This window comes from Rhinolophus ferrumequinum, chromosome 4 (genome assembly GCF_004115265.2).
Source record: "Rhinolophus ferrumequinum isolate MPI-CBG mRhiFer1 chromosome 4, mRhiFer1_v1.p, whole genome shotgun sequence".
NCBI lineage: Eukaryota > Metazoa > Chordata > Mammalia > Chiroptera > Rhinolophidae > Rhinolophus > Rhinolophus ferrumequinum.
In genome coordinates, this window is record NC_046287.1 from 75652152 (window position 1) to 75675083 (window position 22932).

Here is a 22932-nt window from a genome sequence, read left to right on the forward strand (position 1 = left end):
AGAAATAATTCCAGGATAAATTTTGAAATGAGATTACAGGCTATCATTATGGGAGGTCATATAAAATCACTGTTTATAGAGTTTTTGTGTTCTAAATTAGTTGTTCGAAGCTTCCCATACTCAGGATACAGTGGTAACATTAAGTTTGTGAGCTTTGGAGCATTTTTTGTACATAAGTAAATGTAAACAATGTATTTATCTACTTTTTTAACAATTGCTTATATTTGCGTAGAAGATTTAAGTATAAGAATGTAATTTAATTGTTACAAGTTGGCAGTCTTTCATCTGATGCTCATTAGGATTCTTTAACTTGAGTCACTAAAATATGAAAAAGAGGTTCTTAAATTTAATAACACTAGACAAATAAGAGTGTTGATACTTATATTGGAAAACAGAAAAAATTCTAAAACCATTGCATTTATTCATATTCCACAGAGATGGAAAATACTTTGTTAAAATATAAGGTCTACAACAAACTGTAAGAAAAAAATTGACATTTTTTTTGTTTGTTTTCTTTCCCCAAAATAACGATTCCTATTTCTTTCTTCTGTTTTAGGTTCCTGAGAGTTAAGCGATGGGGAGACATTTGGCCGTGCTTCTGCTGCTGCTTCTCCTTCTCCATCACTTTGGAGACAGTGATGGAAGCCAAACACTTGAACAGACTCCTATACAGTTTACACAATTCCAGTACAATGTCACTGTGCATGAAAATTCTGCAGCTAAAACCTATGTTGGGCACCCTATAAAAATGGGCATTTATATTACAAATCCGTTGTGGGAATTAAGGTACAAAATTGTCTCAGGAGACAACGAAAACCTATTCAAAGCTGAAGAATACGTCCTTGGAGACTTTTGCTTTCTAAGAATAAGGACCAAAGGAGGAAATACAGCTATTCTTAATAGAGAGGTAAAAGACCATTACATGTTGATAGTCAAAGCAGTTGAAAAACATAGTAATACTGAAGCACGGACAGTGGTCAGGGTGCAAGTGCTGGATACAAATGACTTGAGACCATTATTCTCACCCACCTCATACAGCGTTTCTTTACCTGAAAACACAGCCATAAGGACCAGTATTGCAAGAGTCAGTGCCACAGATGCAGACATAGGAACCAATGGAGAGTTTTACTACAGTTTCAAAGACCGAACGGACATGTTTGCTATTCACCCAACCAGCGGTGCAGTAGTTTTAACTGGTAGACTTGATTACACAGAGACTCAGCTGTATGAGATGGAAATTCTGGCTGTGGACCGTGGAATGAAATTGTATGGTAGCAGTGGCATCAGCAGCATGGCCAAGCTAACAGTGCATGTAGAACAGGCCAACGAGTGTGCTCCTGTGATAACAGCTGTCACGTTGTCACCTTCGGAACTGGACAAGGACCCAACATACGCAATCGTAACAGTGGATGACTGTGATCAGGGTGCCGACGGGGAAGTAGCTTCCTTAAGCATCGTGGCAGGTGACCTCCTCCAACAGTTCAGAACTGTGAGGTCCTCTCCAGGGAGCAAAGAGTATAAAGTCAAAGCTGTTGCTGGCATTGATTGGGACAGTCATCCTTTTGGCTACAATCTGACACTTCAGGCTAAAGATAAAGGTACCCCTCCCCAGTTCTCGTCTATGAAAGTCATTCACGTGACTTCTCCACAGTTCAGAGCTGGGCCAGTCAGGTTTGAAAAGGATGTTTACAGAGCAGAAATAAGTGAATTTGCTCCTTCTAATACACCGGTGGTCATGGTAAAGGCCACACCTAGTTATTCCCATTTGAGGTATGTTTTCAAAAGTGCACCGGGAAAAGCGAAATTCAGTTTAAATCCCAACACTGGTCTCATTTCCATTTTAGAACCAATTAAAAGGCAGCAGGCGTCCCAGTTTGAACTTGAAGTAACAACAAGTGACAGAAAAGCCTCAACCAGGGTCTTGGTTAAAGTCTTAAGTGCTAATAGCAACCCCCCTGAATTTACCCAGACAGCCTACAAAGCATCTTTTGATGAGAACGTGCCCATTGGCACCACGGTCACGAGCGTGAGTGCCGTGGACCCCGATGAGGGGGAGAACGGGTACGTGACCTACAGCATTGCCAATGTAAATCCTGTGCCATTTGTGATTAACCATTTCACCGGTGCTGTGAGTACTTCAGAAAACTTGGACTACGAGCTGATGCCTCGGGTTTATACCCTCAGAATTCGAGCGTCAGACTGGGGCTTGCCGTACCGCCGGGAAGTTGAAGTACTTGCCACCATTACTCTCAATAACTTGAACGACAACACACCCTTGTTTGAGAAAATCAATTGTGAAGGAACCATTCCCAGGGATCTAGGTGTGGGAGAGCAAATAACTACTGTTTCTGCTATCGATGCTGATGAACTTCAGTTGGTCCGCTATCAGATTGAAGCTGGGAATGAACTAGATTTGTTTAGCTTAAATCCCAACTCCGGGGTGTTGTCTTTAAAGCAATCGCTGATGGATGGTTTAGGTGCAAAGGTGTCATTTCATAGTCTGAGAATTACAGCTACAGATGGAGAAAATTTTGCCACACCGTTATATATCAACATAACTGTGGCTGTCAGTCGCAAGCCAGTAAACTTGCAGTGTGAAGAGACTGGCGTTGCCAAAATGCTGGCCGAGAAACTCCTGCAGGCAAATAAATTACACAGTCAGGGAGAGATCGAGGACGTGTTCTTTGATTCTCACTCTGTCAATGCTCACGCACCTCAGTTTAGAAGTACTCTTCCAACTGGTATCGAGGTGAAGGAAAACCATCCTGTGGGTTCCGGCATAATTTTCGTGAATGCCACAGACCTTGACACTGGCTTCAATGGGAAACTTGTCTACGCCATTTCTGGAGGAAATGAAGATAGTTGTTTCATTATTGACATGGAAACTGGAATGCTAAAAATTTTATCCCCACTTGACCGTGAAACAACAGACAAATATACCCTGAATATTACAGTATCTGACCTTGGTATACCGCAGAAGGCTGCTTGGCATCTTCTAGATATCAGAGTTCTGGACGCCAATGATAATCCACCTGAGTTTTTACAGGAGAACTATTTTGTTGAAGTGAGTGAAGACAAGGAGATAAATAGTGAAATCATCCAGGTTGAAGCCACAGATAAAGATCTAGGGCCCAATGGACACGTGACATACTCTATTCTCACAGACACAGATAAATTTTCAATTGACAGCACGACTGGTGTTGTGAGAGTTGTGTACCCTTTGGATCGCGAAGAGCAGCGTGTGCATTACGTAAAGATTGAAGCCAGGGATCAAGCCACGGAAGAACCCCAGTTGTTTTCCACTGTCCTTTTGAAAGTCTCATTAGAGGACGTTAATGACAACCCCCCTAGGTTTATTCCACCGAGTTACCGTGTGAAAGTTCGAGAGGACCTTCCAGAAGGAACCATAATCATGTGGTTAGAGGCCTATGACCCCGACTTAGGTCAGTCTAGTCAAGTGAGATACAGTCTCATGGACCACGGAGAAGGAAACTTTGACGTGGATAAACTCAGCGGAGCAGTTCGCATTGTACAGCAGCTGGACTTCGAGAAGAAGCAAGTATATAATCTCACAGTGAGGGCCAAAGACAAAGGGAAGCCAGTTTCTCTGTCATCTACTTGCTATGTTGAAGTTGAGGTGATTGATGTGAATGAGAACTTACACCCACCAGTGTTTTCCAGCTTTGTGGAAAAGGGTGTAGTGAAAGAAGATGTCCCTATGGGTTCGTCGGTCATGACAGTATCAGCCCACGATGAGGACACAGGAAGAGATGGGGAGATCCGCTACTCCATTCGAGATGGTTCTGGTGTTGGTGTTTTCAAAATAGATGAAGAAACAGGTAAATATGTTCTTATTTCTCTGTTTGATCGCCCCTCCCATTTTTGTGTGACGTCAGTATCTGTCCTGTGGTAGCGCCTCCGCAATTCCCCATTGGCCTCTGGTAGGGCTCAGTGTGGAAGTACATGTGCATGCTTTTTGTCCCGTTGCAGGTGTCTGTGTGTGTATTAAGCCCTGACGATGGAACCTGAATACGCTGGCATAAAATGAGTAAAAAACGGGGGAACATTGAAGTCATGACCACTGATACTGACCTCTACATGTGTACTCTGTGTTATCAGAAGCATCGTTGTGGTTTTGCTGTGACTTCGGGAAGCCCTTCCAAAATTTTTTCAAGCTAGTATATTTTCAGACTTGGATCAGTCACTGCCACCATCCTGAGCTTATTGCTCACCTGCAAAATTGCGTAGTGCACAGAGAGAAGACTACTAAAACTTCCACCATGTGATCTGCTTTACTTCATACCTCCTCCAAGTTTTGTTTGAGAGACAGATGTAGGGTAGTAAAATGTTGAATTGAGAAGACTTGGCTTGGAATCTTGGCTCTTTCAGTCGGTTAATTGGTTGATCTTGGACATGCTCGTTATTTTCTTGAAACTGACTTGCTTCACCTATAAGATAGGGACCCTCAAAATTACAGCAAGATTTATGTGAGGCTAAAGTGAAATAACATGGGAAAGCTCCCTAGCATGTATTAGAGTCTGTTAATATCTTTTGGAAGTGGTAGCAATGCTTTGTTACCATATTCCTCCACCTAGAATGAAGTCCCCAAATCAGAACATCCAAGAGCCAATTTAGGCTAGAGTATGTATTGTGTTGCACTTTGTATGTATCTCTAATTTAGCAGCTTTTCATTGATATAGTTATCTGTCAATCTCTTGTGATGGAGTGTGAGCCGTTATATTACTTTGCTAGGGCTGCCATAACAAAGTACCACAGACTGGGTGGCTTAAACAACAGAAATTTATTTTCTCACAGTGCTGGAGGCCAGAAGTCAAATATCAAGGTGTTGACATGGTAGGTTTCTTCTCAGACCTGTCTCTCCTTGGCTCATAGAAAGATATCTTCTCCCTGTGTCTTCACATGATTTTTCCCTCTGTATGTCTGTGTCCTAATCTCTTCTTATAAGGACACCAACCATACTGGATTAGGTACCACCCTAATAACCTCATTTTAACTTTTTTTTTTATCTCTTTTAAAGCCGTATCTCCAAGTACAGTCACGTTCTGAGGTACTGGGGATTAGGACTTCAACACATGAGTTTTAGGGGATGCAGTTTACCCCCAAACCACTTTAAGGACAAGCTTTTAGCTCATGCATTTTCTATTCTCAGCATCTTGCAAAAAGTGCCTGGCATGTAGCAGCTGCTCATTAAATAGTAAAAGAATGAATGAGTACATTAATGATTATTTTGACTTTGAACATCCTGCCCTCTTAAAATTGTAATGGAAATGGAAGGAAACTGGATAATCACAGCACTAGTCGGCCATAGATGGAGCTCAATTTGTCCGTTAGTCTCATTGATGTTTCCTTTGTGAATGTATCCATTCTCAAAGGGATGTTTTCTTATTACATTCAAACTTTGTTTATATTTAGTAATACCACAAATAAATTCTTAAGTCAATACCTGTACCAGTATCCATTCCCACATATAATATCCCACATATTCCCAGGTATATAGCAAAAGAAAAATATAATTATTGTCCTAGAATATAGGACAGGTTATTTAGAAATATATAGAAATAGGTTATGTAGATGCTATAATATTTTTAAAGTGATCCTCTTTATTCAAGGGATTCTTTTTCTAATGAATTAAATACTACTAGCACATGATAGATACAGATTACATACCACTCATCTAAAATACGCATTCAAGAGAAAAATGCATAACTAACAGAAGTTAGTAATCACTCATCTGAAAGAGTAGAATAGAGTTTTTGTTTTTTTTTTAGTCATGCTCTTTAACATGAATTAGAATTTTCAGGTGTAATGTCAACATAAAAAAATACCCAAAACTTGGTAACTGAAGCTGAAGTATTTTGTGACTCTCCTAAGGACAGTTATTTCTACTTTTTTTTTTTCCAAAGTGGGTTTTGAAAACCTATAAAGACCTGTTTTAAGTTCAAGTTCAAGCAGAAAATAGAACTAAAATCTTAATTTACATTTCCTTGATGGCTTAAATTATATGAGCACTGCTTTTTGGGGTTGTTTCTTTCAAGTGAAAAGACTATTTTCTGTTGCCTTTTAAAGACTCATTTAGAAACTAGTATTTTTCACCTATAAATTTAAGAGATTGAGATATTTTTACTACCAAGAAAAGAAAAAAAAAAAGCCACCTAACAAGCAGTATCCTGAAATAGATCTATAGTAGTTTTCAAGCTGAATGGCAGTGGCAGACTGTTCCAGTGGTAGCTTAGTAGGAGGCCAGGGGATGAGTTGGGACTATGGGCAGTGGGCTTGGTAAGTATATACGGAACTGCATTTGTGTAAATAGTGAGATTTAAAGGTGAGAGAAGAATTGGCGATTTCTAGGCCATCTATTCTGTCGTCCTTTCTTTACAGAGGAAAATATGAGGCGTACAGATTTATGTTTAGTATGATTTTTGAAATTAAATAAAAGTGATATAATAATATTTACACATTGGCCTGGTATACATCACAAGATGTATTTTTGGCAGTAGAATTATCAGCCCAAGTGGTTTTATAGATTCCTGGCAAGACAGTTGGTATCATGATGGAGAATTCCTTCAGGAAAAGTCAGTGTGTTTTGTGCAGTAGAAATACTAAAATTACATATGCTGATTTTTTGTTTGGGGTTTGTTGACTAATTTCTAGGGCAGGCTGGATGTGTAGAGAGGTGCCTGCCTGTTAGATGAAGAAAACGAGGGGCAGTTCAGAACACCAATGGGGACCCCATAGGACATAGCACTGAAACTCTGTGACTTGGATTGGCCTGGCTCAGGTCAGGTTCATTAGCACCTTTCTAGACCTTAAGTTAAGTCTCTGCTCATTGCCCATTTCTGCTGTGCTCTTACTTTCTCTTCTACTCAGACATTTAATGTGGGGCTAACTGATACAAGCCTCCACAGGACAGCTTTGGCCCTGGACACCAAGAACCTGCCCATTTAACTGTTTGCTTCTTGCCCTTGGCTTAAGTTTAAACTATAGTGTTGGCTGAGTAATATAACCAAGTATTTGTGGTGGTTTACTTATTTCACTATTGTCAAATATGTGTATCATTTTCATAGAACATATTCAGAGAATATAATGCAGCAATCTGAATTTAGTTCTTACTATATTTTAAGATCCTTTAAAAAAAAAAAATCTGCTTACAGTGAAACATCCCCTGAAAAGTAGTTTCTTGAAGAAATAGAAATTCTGTGGACTACCTAAAATATGTACAGTTCTGTCAGCTCTGGATTTTGTACATATTTTGCTAATTGGCTTTGCAAGGAGGTAACTTGTAATTGCAGTGTGGGGGTGACAGTCGGTTGACTCATCTGAAAATCTCTCACTGCATCATATGCTTTTCCTGGAGCGGCTTCTGGGAGTTAGTGAATTGTTCTGACAAATCAGCCACTTGATTTCTTATCCATGTGAGGTTTGGAAGGGTAGGGTGTTATGCGAAAAATTATTTGGAAAGTCAGTCTTGTTTGAGAGCCAATCTCCAGTGCTGCCATAAAGATTCTCCCTCTTTCTGTCTCCTTCACATCTACAGTGAGGGTTGTAAAGCAGATTGAACAGAAATGTTAGTGGAGTAAGTATCTTTGCGGCATGTGTAATTTCACATTCAGGATTTGATTCTCCTGACTTTGTACTTCCCAGCGTTCCCCATCCTCGCTTCAGCTATGTTCCTGGTTGCTTTGTTGTAGCTTCAGAGTTGAGCAGAATAGAACCTTGAGCATCCCTCTGCGGATTTGTGGCATCAGTTCAGCTTCGTGTGCTTGGCTGGTGGGTACCCATCCGAGTTAATTATTACTTGAGCACCAATAAAAATTGCCAGTTTCTGCTAATTTTTAGAACTTTGGCTATGTCTAGAAAAATGGTTGGCCAAAGATTTTTAAATTGTTAGTGGAAACTGTTGAGGCAGTGCTTAGTTGATGTCTGTTCCACTGATGTTCGAGGTCGGACAATTAAGTTCGCAAACTTGTTGCAACGATATTACTAACTTTTTTTGATATCAGAGGGATTATTCATTATAAATTTGTACCAGCTGGACAGTTAACCAAGTTTACTATCTGGAAGTGCTGAAAGGCTGCATGAAAAAGTTAGACGACCTGAACTTTTCACCCACAATTCGTGGCTCTTGCATCACGACAATGCACCAGCTCACACGTCACTGTCTGTGAGGGAGTTTTTAGCCAGTAAACAAGTAACTGTATTGGAACACGCTCTCTGCTCACCTGATCTGGTCCCCAATGACTTCTTTCTTTACCTGAAGACAAAGGAAATATTGAAAGGAAGACATTTTGATGACATTCAGGACATCAAGGGTAATATGACGACAGCTCTGATGGCCATTCCAGAAAAAGAGCTCCAAAGTTGCTTTGAAGGGTGGACTAGGCTCTGGTATTGGTGCAAAATTTCCCAAGGGGAGTACTTTGAAGGTGACAATAATGATATTCAGCAACGAGGTATGTAGCACTTTTTCTAGGATGAGTTCGTGAGCTTAATTGTCACACCTCGTATGTATTCTAATAGGATGCCCTTAAGTATGTTTTCCCTTCAGTCTGGAGTAATTTGGTTCAGCTTGTGGCTCTTAGTATAATGCAGCCCAATAAGAGCATTTCCCCCTGTGACTACTTATTTGGCGGGGGCAGAGGGGGATAATGTTTTTCATTAAGATAAGAGCAAACCCTGAACTTACTAGTGCTGTGTTACTTTTAGAATCCCAGTCCTGGTTTCAGGATTGAAATAGACGTTTTGATGAGAAGACTCGAATTAATGTGGAAGTACAGCTATTGCAACAAGATAAATCACCGTTCATGAAATATGGAAGGGGAAATTAGGACTGTAGTTTTCTTAAGCGACACTGGCTACATTCTCACTGTGGGGGAGTGTTGCTCCATTCCTATATTACCCATTTGGAGATTGGTTCCTGGCCTTCCTTAGGTAGGGACACAGGATGAACACGTTTGTGTAGTGGGGACAGAAGGGAATTCTAGTCCAAGCTAACTTATTGTTGACCTCACTGAGAGGGAAAATGTTTCTGGGGCTTCTGTCTGGTTTGGCAAAACTCCAAATTATTTTCATTATTCACTCAAGTTTAAAAAAAACAAAAACAACCCTTTTCCCAACAGAGAGTAGGATAGTCTGCATACACCCAAGGACCTATGTTTTTTTCCTAGGGTCTGTTCTCTCAGGACAGGAAATAGAATGTAGAGGATATTAATGGGCTAAAGCCCCATGACCAAAAAGTTTCTAAGAGTGGCCGTTAGAAGTGCGGTCTGCTGTGCTGGGACCAATTACCTCTGTTAGAGCTGGGTCTAGAATTCCTGGCAGCAGGAACTTAAATAGATACTGGTGGGAGGCTGGGTTAGGGAGTTAAGAAATTTGCTGGTGAAAGGGCTTTTGTATTGCTGTCTCTTCCCGTAAGTGGCAGCAGCTGCTGTCCTGTTCTTTTTGTTTTCCTCCTACAAAAGTTGAAGAGAAATGGATTTCCTAGCCACAGTGAGATTGGACACTGGTCTTTGGCAGAAATTATATTATGATAATGTGTTGTTGCTGTATTTGGGAGTAAGAACTGCTCTGTGTGTGTGTGTGTGTGTGTGTGTGTGTGTGAGTGTGCGTGCGCGTGCGCGCGTGCGCGCGCGCATGTGATTGAGAGAGAGAGAGAGAGAGAGAGAGAGAGATATTCTGAGTCAGGCAGGACATGGTAATACTTTCTACTGGGGGAAAGGTTCTCCTTTGAACCAGATGGATTTTAAGGTGAAAATAGGGTCTAATTAGAAATATTAAGGAAATTCCATTTTGTTTTCAGAGAAAACAGAGGATCAGCTTTTCTTCAGTTCCCCCCCCCCCCCCCCCCCCCCCCGATATGTAACAAGTTGATGCTTTAAGTACTGATGGAATACTTGTTTGGGGGAAGTTGTATTATGAAGTTCTGCGAACTGTGGTTGCGGGTGGCATTGTGTTGTGAAGAAGAATGCGGTGAGGCTGTGCAATGCCTTTGTATAATCCCGAATGATGTGTAAGGGCCAGACCCTGGAGGCGTTGGGGTAGACATCACTTCAGGTCTAGTCTCTTTGGCCTCATGCTTTCAGTGATCATGAAAGTAATGATGTGGACATCAGTATAATGATAAACCACAGACACCGAGTGTCACAACCAAGTGCTGGTGCAACCACTCTATATGCATTAATTTATTTAATCCTCCCACCCACCAGATAGATACTGTTATCCCTGTTACCAATCAGGAAACATTCACAGTGAAGTAATTGGCCTACGACCCTTGGGCACTAAGTGACAGAACTAGTGAGCCTTGCTTGCAAACACTAGGTTGCACTGCCTCTCACGCTTTAAAGAATGATCTTTTTTAAAAAAAATTTTTTCAGTTACAGTGGACATTCAATATTAGTTTCAGTATAATGATTAGACACTTACATAATTTGTGCAGTGATCCCCCTGATTAGTCTGGTACCCACGTGGCACCATACATGGTTTTTGCAACATTATTGACTGTATTCCCTATGCTGTACTTTACATCCCCGTGACTATTTTGTAATTACCAATTTGTAATTCTTAATCCCTTAAAGAGTGACCTTGAGATGCTCTAAGGAAGCCCATTTGAAAGCTAGTAGTTGAGTGGGACTGTCGGCTGAACTGGGTTGGGCTGGGCTGGAGACTTGCATCCTAGATTTGAGGCTTGGTCTTGAAGGAGTGTTGAATCTAAGAACCTTTTTCTGAGCTATCACTTTTTCTCAGAGTAACATACTGCTTTTAGCACACTTAGAACAGGGTGTTAGAGTTAAAGTGTGGTGGCATTCAAACAATTGAAGATTATTCCAACAAAGTGGTTAGTAGTGGGTGAATCAGTATAGGTAGTGAGTTTCGCTGTCTAGGTGAGGTGGACAGGTATCTTACCTGTTTTTGCAATTGTGAAAGTATGATCTCATAAATAAAAATACTGCACATCTGCACTGTTCAGGATGTTAATTTCAGCCTTTTTACATTAAAACAAAATTTTAGATGATTGTTAGGGTCCTGGCTAATTTTAAAAACCAGTTTAACCCACAAGGTAGCTGAAGTTAAGTTCATCTGCAAGTTACTTGTATAACTTATAGTCATTTTCTAACGATGACTTGCAGTCATTTTCTCTTGCGTTATCCTCCCTGATGCCTCCTTGGCTTGGGCAGCGTGCTCCCCGGCCATCTGGCATGTGGCACGAAAGTGAGCGAATGTCACTCTCCTCAGTCCTGTTGGCAGGGAACCATTTTTACATTCTAAGAGTGTTTAAGAGTTGAATATTCCTAACTTCATGAGTGGCCTATGTGTATGGAGATAAAATGCTCAATTAATACGTGGTCTGTTTTTTTCCATATTGTCTGCCTTGCCCAATTATGAAAATTGGCCAGATTTTAAAACTTTAGGTGTTTGTCCATGTTGGATTTTTTTCCCTAATCATTTAGTCCCTGTTGTTTTGACTTTGTGGATTATTTTAGTTCATAAGGCTGGATTTGTCAAATTTTTATTATCTATCAGTTTGTATTTTGCATACTGTGTTACTTTGCAGCTACCTTTATGGCACTTATTTTTTTAAAAGATCAAGCCATGTTGGTTATAAATAAATAGTACATGCTCACCGCACGAGACAGAATGCCATGAGGCACACACAATCTTTCATGTCTTTGTTACTAGGAACAAATGGACTTGGAAAGATTGACATTCGAGGTCACTTTCCTGTACTCGATGAATTGGCAGTTACCCAGTTTAACCGTAGATAGTAAGTCTAGGAAACTATTCACATACATACTTCCAGGGCCGCTCTTATCAGTTAACTTGCCTTGCCAGTTAAACTATGCCATCTCTCCTCAGCCTATCTGACATCGTAGAGAACCTGATTCCTTGCTAGGCCTTCATGTGGCTGAGTGAACTGACCTGTTGAACGAGATTCATTAGATTTGTCTATTTATTTTATGCTGAGGAAAGTCTATGAAAGATAGACTTTGTAGTTTTAGCCTAATTGATTTTTTTTTTTGATATGCATTACCCAGCTATTTCTCTAGTTTCTGAAGCCTTCTTTCTAATTTTCTGTAATTTAACCATGTTATATACTTACCACTTTTTCGCCTTTATCATGGTCAGTATATAATTATAGTTCACATTTATTGAATGCTTACTGTGTATCAGCCCTATTTTAAGTGCTTTAGACTATCTCATTAGATCGTTATAGTAATTCACGAGTTAAAATAAGACACTAAAACACTGTTTATGTAGTACCTACATTAAAACACAGACATGACAAATAATGGGGAAGTAAGCTATGCATTGACCTTGTTTGATTTTGAAAAATTTTTAAATTATGTAATAGACATTGATGAGGTTTAAAGTGTGACACGTTGGAAGTTGTTCTGGTAATGTAGAGATGATTCTCGAGCAGAGGTATTCAGTCTCTCATGGAATCCTCCTTCTTAAATCCTTTCAGTGTCTCCCGTTACATGAAGTCTAAGCTCTTTACAATAGCTGGTAACACCCTAATAAATTCGCCTTCCTCTCCCAGTTTACTTTGTGTGTGCTCCTGTCATCGGCTCGGATTCGTCCCGATGTGCTTCAGCCAAATGGAGCTAGTCCCTTCCCCGTGCACTACCTCAGCCCCTCTGCCGTTGTTTCTAGTCTTCCCACCTTTGGAGAACACATTGACCACTCGATCAGCTCTTATTGTCCCTAACTCTGCTCAATCAATCTTTCTTCTCTTATCTGAATTATCTGGAGATAATTCTTCTTTTCTTGTATGTACTTAAAAAAAGAATAACATTGTAAATATCACTCTAATGTAATTGTTTATTTACATGTCCTTTTCCTCTAAGTAGTCAGCTCGTTGTGTGGGTGGGTTCTCAGTCTTTCACTACTGGATTTATATAACAGGCAGTCAGTCAATATTCGGTCGGTTGGCCTAATAAGCCATTGTTGCCTCTCCTGAGAAGCCTTTCCTGCGACACAGGTACTTAGTATTGGCTTTTCTTTGTTTCAGTCGTACTTTCTATACGTTCTCCTGGTATCATGTGTGACTCAGGGTCTTGTTTATCTGTCTGTTTCATGTCTGTGTCCCAGAGCTCAAAGACCGAGGACAGTCTTACTCATTTTTCTGCCCTCTCCCTACTTAGCCCTTGTTTATTCAACAAACAAACTGATTGTAACATATAATAATGGTAGTCATGAGAGTTGAGTGAAGCCTTTCTTCTGCCGCCCAGTGCCTATTTCTAGACCTCCAAAATGGTGGTTCTTAATGTTTTTGGCATCAAAGAAACTTCTGAGAATCTGTTGAAAACTGTATTTTGTCTTTAGCGTTACGGTGATTTGGTTACAATACCAGGGGCTCGTAAAGTGCTGAACCTATTCATGGGTCTTTAGTAACCTTGGACCTCTGGGTTTAAGTTTCCCTGATCTCGGGGTTCCAGGGCTGCCAGTCCTCACAAGTTCTCAGAAAGGAGGACCCGAGGGTGAGGAGAATGGTGATGATGATGATGATGGTGGTGACAATGGCCAATGACAAGCATTTTGTATACTGTTCTACAGCCTGCAAGGATCTCTACATATTAATATATTACATGACACTCAGTCTTAATAATATGCTTATTATTATATATAGTGGTTGTGGGGTGGCCAGTTAGCTCCGTTGGTTAGAGTGTGATGCTGATATATAGTAGTTGTTACTTCTATTTTATAAGTGCAGTAGATAAATACTTTACAATGAACAAATAGGAATCGCTTTTCTATATATTTGTACGTGTGCTTAAAATGATTCAAGAGAAATTGTCATTCAAGGTAATTTTCAAGTGAGATAATAACCTGTAGTTCTTTACAGACCTGTATCATCAGATAGCCCGTCTCTCCATTGAGGTGTACAAGACAAACAATTCTAGTAAAATCATTGTAATAAACAATACATCGATTTTTAAGGTTGGCAGCCCTTTAGGCCAGGATTTGATCTTCAGTGTTGCCAACTTACCATGGAAACCCCCCTTTGCTCAACTAGTAAAGGTAAAATAATCTGTCAGATAACTCAGACTTCTAATAATAAGAGTTAACTTTCTTGACAGACTGGATTTTTATTTAAATGGACTTCAAAATCAGAGCATTTGGGATTTAAACTATTTTAGTTTTTCTAAATAGTCCCCTTATTCAGTACAAAAGAAAGAAATTGGTAAATAATGCCTATTTTTATAGGTTATGGTTCATTGTGAAAGGAACATGAAACTGCTTTATAGTGAAAGATGAAATAAATGCATATGTGGCAACGTTTTCTGATCTGTGATTTAAAGGCATTGATATCACTTCCAGTCAGTATGGTTTTTGAGCTCTATGGAGGTCATTTTTTGTAAACAGTGATTTGGGAATCTTTCATCAAGTAATGTTTCCTTTATCACAGGGTAAAGACATTTTATTAGTTGAAGACAGCTTTTTGGAAAATGACTTTGAAATAGTTTCACCATAAATTTTTACTTAAAAGATTTTAGCTCTGTTAGGTTTTTCACTTGCGTTAAATCTGCTCAATATAAAAATGTCTCAAACATCTTTATTTCTCTTTTCCCAGTGCTTGGTTCACAGTTGATATTTAACAAATACTTATTCAGTAATGTTCGTCTTTTGATAAACCCAATAAATGTCACATCATGTTCTTTTTTCGATTTATTTCTCAACTGAAGGTGTTTACATTTTTAAATAAAAACAAAACAAAACAGTGAGTTTTTCATGTAAATATCAAGTTAGTTCCTCAGCTGAGGCATCAAAATGGAAATCAGTTACTTTTAAAAGATAGATATAAAAAAAATTTTTTTAAAGATGTATTTTTTTCTTAATAGAGTGATAACCTCATGTAGAACATGCAAGTTGATTAGGAAAGCATGAACATGAATAATACTCATGTTTGATATTAATTAGCTCAAATGTTGGTTTTAGAAAGAAGTCAAGCTAAGTATCACATCTGTAGAATAAAAGGTTTTTATAATTCAAGGCCTGTGATTTTAAAAGTATTTTACATATGGTTCATGTTAGAAATTATCCTAACATTGTGAAAAAGCCTGCTTTTCTCATTTTACTTCCACCACAATAAAAACACTGGGAGGGCAGGGGCTTTGCTTTGTCTGTCCCTGGATTGCTGGTACCTAGAGCTGCGCCTTGCACACTATAGACACCCGGTAGCACTTGATGGATGAGTACAATTTGAAATTGAAATAGATTATTACAGAATTATAAAGGGAAACATATTTAAGTAACTGTTACTGGGAAAACCCTCTTAAATTTGTTCTTTGGGGCACATAGAAAATCCTAATTGGGGGTAGAGAACTGTCCTATGAACCATAGTTCTGCCTGTTCTTTCAATGCAGTTAAAACTGCCCTTCTATTTAAAATGCCCTCTTTCCCATACCTCTGAAATAGCTAAAAGCGAAGAATTAGAATAACAGCCACAACAAAACTTCAGTGGCAATACAGATTCCTTTTGTTTATAGTTTGCCTTCTTCTAGAAGCATCTTTGTCAGTTTGAATACCAAAGCCTAGAATTAGAAATCCTAAATTCGTTGGCTTTCCAGGTGAATATACCTGAGTTAGACATTGTTGTTTTCTTGCGCTAGAGAATGGTGATATCCTCTGGATTCAAAACACTTCTGTTTTAAGTATAAAAGATGAATATCCGTTTAGATTGTACATTTTTGGCAGGAACTTGAACTCTCGAAAGACTTTCAGCGTCTATTTTTATTTGTTAGTATCATCATTGATGAATTTCCTAAAACTCAAAAAATAATCACTTCTAGTGTTTCACAGTATTTTTTGAAACCATCAGTTTCCTTGATTATATTGAACACATATAAATGGACCCTTTTTAAAAACCGTTTGTTTTTGTGTTGTGCGTCTCTTGGCTATTTCTGTTGATGGGGTGCTGTTTACTTATGAGCAAACCCTTCTTTTAAAGCCAAATTGAATTAAGGGAAATACAGTGACTAGATTATTTTAAGGAGAATAATGTATGTGAAACTAAAAATATTTTCTTCATTTTAGTGACTGCTTCTAAATTTAAAAAAATGAACTCTTTTTGCATTTTGTACATTTTTCTTGCTGCCTAGGGTGTCTGACTCTATAACTTTCAAACATATGAATAGACAGCAGTTCAGTTAACGTTGTTTTTCTAATTTATGAGTCACTTATTAGGATGATTAAAGGAAGGGCAGAAAATCCCTGGATTTGGGTAGAGATCTGTTCACAGCAGGCACAGTTAGCACCTGAGAACAGCTGAGAGTTATAAGAAATGAGGAGCTGATGGCCACGTTAAGTTAGATCCCATGCAGGAGATTAGAAGACTCAGTGGAGAAAGTGCACGCACAAAGCTGAATTGACACTTTTATTATCGGGCTGATACTAAATACTGTGAATGAAATCACAGACAACTGTGTTATTTAGCCTTTTGTTGGGGAATACCTCCATCCCCAACTTAGTGACTTCAAACAACTACCATTTATTTCGATCACAATTCAGTGGGTTGGCAATTTGGGCTTGCTCAGTTGGGTGTTTCCTTTGCTGGGCTCTCATGTGTTGGGTCAGTAGCTGATAGGCTTGGTGGCTCTGCTTCTGAGATAGTTGGCTGGGGGCTGGGGCTACTAGCTAGGACCTGTGTCTGTGGTCCTCATCATCCAACAGCCTAGCCTGGACTTGTTTACGTGCTAATCTCAAGGTTCCAAGAGCTGGGGAAGAGAAGCAGCAAAAGCTCTTGAGGCCAACCCTCAGAACTCATACATCGTCACTTCTCCCACATTCTGTTGGCTGAGTAAGGTGTGCCAACAAGTAGGAAAATAGGCTTCTCTTGATGGGAGGAGTTGCAAAGTATTGTGTTCATTTTTCAGTGTACCGCAGTGACACTTCCCCTGATATTTTCTCTTTGGGGAAATTCTTTCTTGGATATTAAATGTGCATAAGAATTTACAGGCTTTTGAAAATTTTCTGTGAAAATATCTATCTATGGTGTCTTAAAGATTTTCTATCTTACATAGTCAGCTATATGTAAGGTTTAAATACAGTTAAAACATTTCATGGTTTTAAAATACTTATTTTTGATATATTTCCATTTAAGCTGGAACTTAACCAGAGATACGAGCAGTATACATGAAGTCTAAAGATATCAAAGCAGTAGGTCTCTATTCCTTCTGTTTCCGTTTCTACCACAAATATTTTTGTTTTCTTGTCCCCAGGGGAATTTGAGAATTCCAATTTTTGAACAGCATTTTCATGCCAAAGAAAGAAAGATTAAGGGATAAAAGGCATCAAGGAGTTCTTCACAATTGCCTTTGGCTTACAGATGTTATTTTTTGCTCATTAGGACCACTTTTCTTGCTAATTGATTTGTCACAAATTGTTTCATTCACTATTGCTTTCTCTTAGAGGATGAAAGAGTTGGGGGAAATGGAATGGGAAGTAGATGGTAGATTTGGGGGGGACACGAAAATAGAAACTGAAATAGGGAGAGAATATAGGAGTGTTGCTTTGGTATCTTTAGGCTTCAAACGCATCCCTGATGTATCTGCTCAAGTTTCAGCTTAAATGGAAAGGTATTAAAAATAACTTAAAGATGTATTTTAATGCCACTTAGTATCATACTAAATTTAGCTTGTATTAGAATTGTGGGACATATATGCAACAGAATAACTAGGAGAATGCCCTATGATGAGTTGAAAGAGAAATCTTAGGATTTGAAACAAATTCATAATTGTACTGATTCACTAAGAATCCTGATGTTTCTGTCTGCAAATCTGGGGAGTTAATGCCTTTGAACACTTTGATGTACACATGGAAAAGGAAACTTAGGGCTATCTTTAATAGGTTTTTTAGAGAAGATAAAATTAAACCCCAGTTAGTATTCTTTCCCTCAAAGAGATTAGGAAAGCAAGGAAGTGAAAACGATTATCATTATCGATGAAAAAAATAAGTGACCTCAGTAAAGCATAAATGTTCGTTCATTGTTTATTGCTTGAGAAGAGTTCAGTGCTCATTAAATATCAAAATGAAGGGTCTTATTTCTGAAATTCATAGGATTAAAGTTCTATAACAGAAGTTTAGAGTAAGTTTCATTAGAAATTTAACCTAGAGATGCTGACCTAAAATTTGATAGTTTAATAAATAATGGCTCTTGATATGTAGAAAATAATTTTATCTAGGAAAATAATTTCTGTTTTGGGATTAGAGATGATCCTGCATGTAGGCACGTAATCAGCACAACCTGTGATAACTAAAACCACAACAAAACCATTCGTGTCCCAGAATATACCGTAAAACGATTTCTTAGAAATATTCCATTGTTTAGATTCTGTTATTTAGGTACAAGTATCCATATGAGAAAAGTGAGCTGATTTTCACAATTAATGTTAGCACAATTGTGTAAATTCTGCTAGTGTTTACTTTTATTTTTTAAATCTTCAAAGGACTTAGTTTAAGGGGTTACGGCTGCACTGCTCAGTATTACTGTCCACATATATAATTTTCAGTGTTCTAGTTGCCACAGTAAGAAAGAATAAACAAGCGAAATGAATTTCAATATTAAAATTAATATTAAAATAATATTAAAATCTATGCTGATGGCATAGACCCTGGCGTGGCTTTTAAAATATTACACTGAAGCTATCCATGTGTGATGTTAAACCTAGTGTCAAAGCTAGTCATTTGTCTTGGGCTCTTCCTTGGTTTGTGTTAATGGGTGTAGGAAAACAACCTAACAGTTAATTTCAAATTAGAACTTTGTTTTCAATTAAATGTTGTCCACAGATAGCTTTCGTAAAATTCTGAGTGCATCAAGTGATTTTTGTTTGTTTTTTTCAGGATAAACATCTGTTATTAAACTTGTCCCGTTCACATTGCTTTTGGGGGCATATTTGGGGTTGGTAGCATAATTCTAATCTAGAGATGAGAATTTGACTTAACCTCTGAGACATAAGTCTTTTTTTGTGAAAATATATGATGTTTTAAGACAATATTTTAGAGAGTAATTTTCCAAAAGATTTGATTAGATGAGGTCCACCATATCCAAGTGAAGCAAACCATGTAGTAATGAACCAACAAGTTCCTGGGGCTTGCAGAATTGTTAACCTGTGTAATTTCTTCAAAACCCATATTTTTCATACTTCTCTTTGGAAACAAGGGCGATCATAAAAACTAGTCCCTCTTCTGTAAACTTGCTCTTTGTGTCGTTTCGGTGTTCTAACTATTTTCAGAGATAAAAAGGTCACATTTCAGATGTTGGTATTTTTGTGTAAACTTTGGGACGTGCAGACTGGGATTTTTTTTCAGTCATGTTCATTCTAGTCATGATACTTTTCATGGCATTGAAATGAACACAGACTGTGAAAACCTCTTGTGCCATTCTACTGCTATACCCTTGTAGCTCACAAATCTACCTGTTTCCATTTGGACTTCAACAGTTTCACATCAAAAGTTGTGAGTGAAGCCTAAGTAAATATGTTGGTTTTGTGCTGGCTGCTGGCCAGAAGTCTGCTGAAGCAGCTGGAGACTTTTTTTTAACCTCTGCGGGGTAAATCATCACTGTGACAGGTAAATAGCATTCTTCAATAAAGCTTGAACTCTCCCCCTGCATGCCCCCACCCCCTTCTTTTCTTAGGACTGTTGAATGTAGGGATTGTCTTGCTTGGAACCCTATTGATTAGGTCACAGCCTGGTCTGCTGAAAACAGAGCTGCCCTGGGGCCACTTCACTGCAGGGGATTTGCTAAAGCCCCCATGAAAGGGCCACATGGGGTCTCACTATTACCTTATGAAGGGCAATCAGTTCAGGCAGCAGACTACATATTTAGGACCTATTAACTTCTTCAGGCTTCTGGTTGGATTGAAAAGCACTTGGGAGTGAAGGAATAATAAGAGGAAATCGTTGCCAAAGCCACTGAAGATGCATCTTGCCATATCTCTGTGGGCGCATCCGTTCAGTTGCAAATCTATTTCCTGCTGGGGCATCTGTTAGCTTCAGAAGTCCTTTTTAAGGTTGTGGAAGGGGAGTTTGAAAATGAGTACATAATGTGGATTCTTTTCTTTCAAGAGTTGAGTCTCCATTGTATTTGGACAAAATTAGCAGAGAAGTACCCTTGCTTTAAAGACAAGCTTTATTTTCCAATAAAAACAGTGATATGTTATAACCATTGTAGAAGTGTGGGAAAATGTAGACTTATATAAAGAAGAAGAAGAAGAAGAAGAAGGAAAATAAACCCTTGAAAGTTCTACGGCCTAGAGCACCGTTGACATTTTTTCCAACATGTGTATAAACACATACACACACACACCCTACCTGTACAGCTCCGGGTGCTGGATATTAGAAAAAAGTAAGCATATACTGCACATGTTGTTTTGTTGACTGTCTCTTGATAGGTCCAGAGCCTTTTATGATTAAGTTTTCTTAGCGAACATGATTCTCGGTACTCTGGTATGCCGCCGCAGAGATAAACTGTAATACGTATATTAATACTCAGTTTTTGAACATTTACATTGTTTTCTTGTTAGTGTATTTCTGTCACTCTAGCATAAATTCCAGGAAGGGGAGTTACTGGATCAAAGGGAATACAAATTTAAAAAGCTTTTTGATACAAAACAAACTGCCACGTTTTTATTCAGAAAAAGAATTCATCAACAGTTTGAGAGTACTCATCTCTCTGTATTCTTTGCTGCAATTGAGTATTTGGATTTGAAAACAAAAACAAAAAAGGTTCCGATATTGTTGGTGAAAAACAGTATCCTCTTCAGGCAACTATCATAATCGAAACAGTGATTGTTAATTTTGTGCCTGTAGTTCTGGTTCTGTATTTAGAAAGTTCTTATTTTTATAAACCAACTTTTTGAGATAGTATTCTGATTTAACTTTTTTAGATCTTTGTCCCAATGGCAACTTAAGGCTTATTTCTTTACATTATTTTTTTTTTTTAAAAAGCATCTCCTTTTATGCCAGATAAAAGTCCTGTGAAAAAAAGAACTGAAATGGGAGTTTACTTTTTATTTAACTTGGTTAGATACTGCTTACTATATAAAAGCATATGTTTAGTATGAATTTCTAATTTTAGCTGCTGAGGCTTTTCAAATAAAAAATGCATTTACTGTTAAAACCAAGAATACAAGTTCTTCTCCCTTCCCTAAATGGTCCTTGTAAATTAATTCACCATGTTCGTAGCTAATATGTACTCAGCAGCTCAGTGTGAATGAATTAAAACAAATTATCTTATTCATGGGATGATTTGGTAAGAGATTATCAAAGACTGTTACCAGGCAATAAGCAGTTCCTTAGCAGCTGTTAACTCACTTTAAGTACTTGGGAAAGAGTGAAGCAAGTAAAAGACACAAGTTTCTATTCAAAACAATAGGTTAAAGAACAGTTTCTTTAAATAAAAGAACAAAGTGATACAGTTTTAAGTTAATGGCTTAGGCAATAGATCTAAGAATTAAATATTAAAATTAGGTTTGTATTGAGAGAGAGTGCTGCATTTATGCAGATTAGGAGGTTAATACATTGATTTATTAAATATGCTAAGGTGATTTGATTGAACCCTGGGAAAAAAGAGCACTCATTCAGAAATCAATGAATATTTCATTCATTGTTGGCTTTATGTTGCATGTTTATAATTGCAATAACTCATAAAAACTGCATTTTAGAGTCTAATTTGCGAATAAGTTTGGGTGAAGAAAATTCACAAATAATTATGGCACAAAACTTTCTGCCTTACATGCTATGGAGGACTAATTCTAACGTCGCACAACACTGAATGGATGCATCTTTAATCATGTGGAAGTAAGAAATCCATTACTTTTCTAAACCAGACAGTGGTTGTCTGTTTCAGTGGAACAGTTGGTTGATTACAGTTCTTCAGGGCTTTATTTTTCCCAGTGCTTACTTCCTGTCTGTATTTGAATTCTAGCTCTAGGGATTGTCATAAGTGAGTCAGAGAATCAAAGAATTTAGAATAGGGATCTGAAGTTGATTAATTTATTTTAGTAGTTTTTGTGACGTTGCAGTCAGACTGTGTAACTAAGGGAAGTAAATTTCCTCAGCAGATTTCTACCACCTGGGTGCTTAGAAATTGACTCGTATGTACAAATACACAAGCAAAACTGATATGTCATGGTGCATCCTACCAAACGGGGCAGAGAACTCAGGGTCTGTCAATGCTTTCTTTTTAGTAGAGAGAATAATGCTTCTTACCTACGTTAAAGGAAATAAAATAGTCTGTTGTAGAAGTTAACAAAAAAAAAAATCTTCACTTTTTTTTTTTTACAGTAAACAGACGTATGCAGGCTTTATGAAAAGCATAGCTCAGATTCCCATATATAGAATGCATTATACAGGTTGAAAAATACTGGCTAAATGCTTCAAAAAGTTAAAGAAAGGAACCTCTGAGATGTATTCAAAGGAAAGTTAACTGAGGAAAAAAATGGTTGACTACATAATCCTTACTTATGGAATAACTAGAAGCACTGAAGCAATCCCAGGCCACTGTTTGTTGATGGTAAAATCTGCTGTGATTTTAGGAAAATTTCAGTGATGATTTTTCATTTGAAGTTGGAATTTTTAGGCCTTCCTATATTTTATGTTCTTACTGAAAACTAAGGAAATTTGCTTCCCTGTTAACTTTCTCATTGTCATTTAATGCTCTCTGATTGCAGGCTCATATACTATTGGCTATTTGAAATTTTATTTAAGGACAGAGACAGAAATGCTTCGTTACAGCTTATTCATTCATGAAATGTAAGGCTTGTTCTTTCTCTCCCTGTGAGAAGAGATTCATGTGAATGCCGTTGCCTTTTTGGAATGCTGTATTTGATCTAAGGGTGATGCCCTTGAAGTCCCCTTCCTGTAATGAAAGAAAGGTGAGGTGAGTCAAAGTCATGCTAGATAAGGTAGGAA

At 38.2% G+C, this 22932-nt stretch overlaps 1 protein-coding gene across 12 annotated transcripts in view; it reads left to right on the plus strand.

The window, feature by feature from the left end:
• Positions 1-22932, plus strand: part of FAT1 (FAT atypical cadherin 1) — a 125950-nt gene that overhangs the window by 18087 nt on the left and 84931 nt on the right. For all 12 annotated transcript variants that reach the window (XR_004422905.1, XR_004422904.1, XM_033104996.1 and 9 more), the window contains exon 2: positions 557-3839. Coding sequence is in view for 10 of the 12 variants with exons in the window: in XM_033104996.1 (XP_032960887.1) it covers positions 575-3839 (3265 nt within the window). In the remaining 2 variants the exon portion in view is untranslated. The remainder of the gene's footprint in view (positions 1-556; positions 3840-22932) is intronic.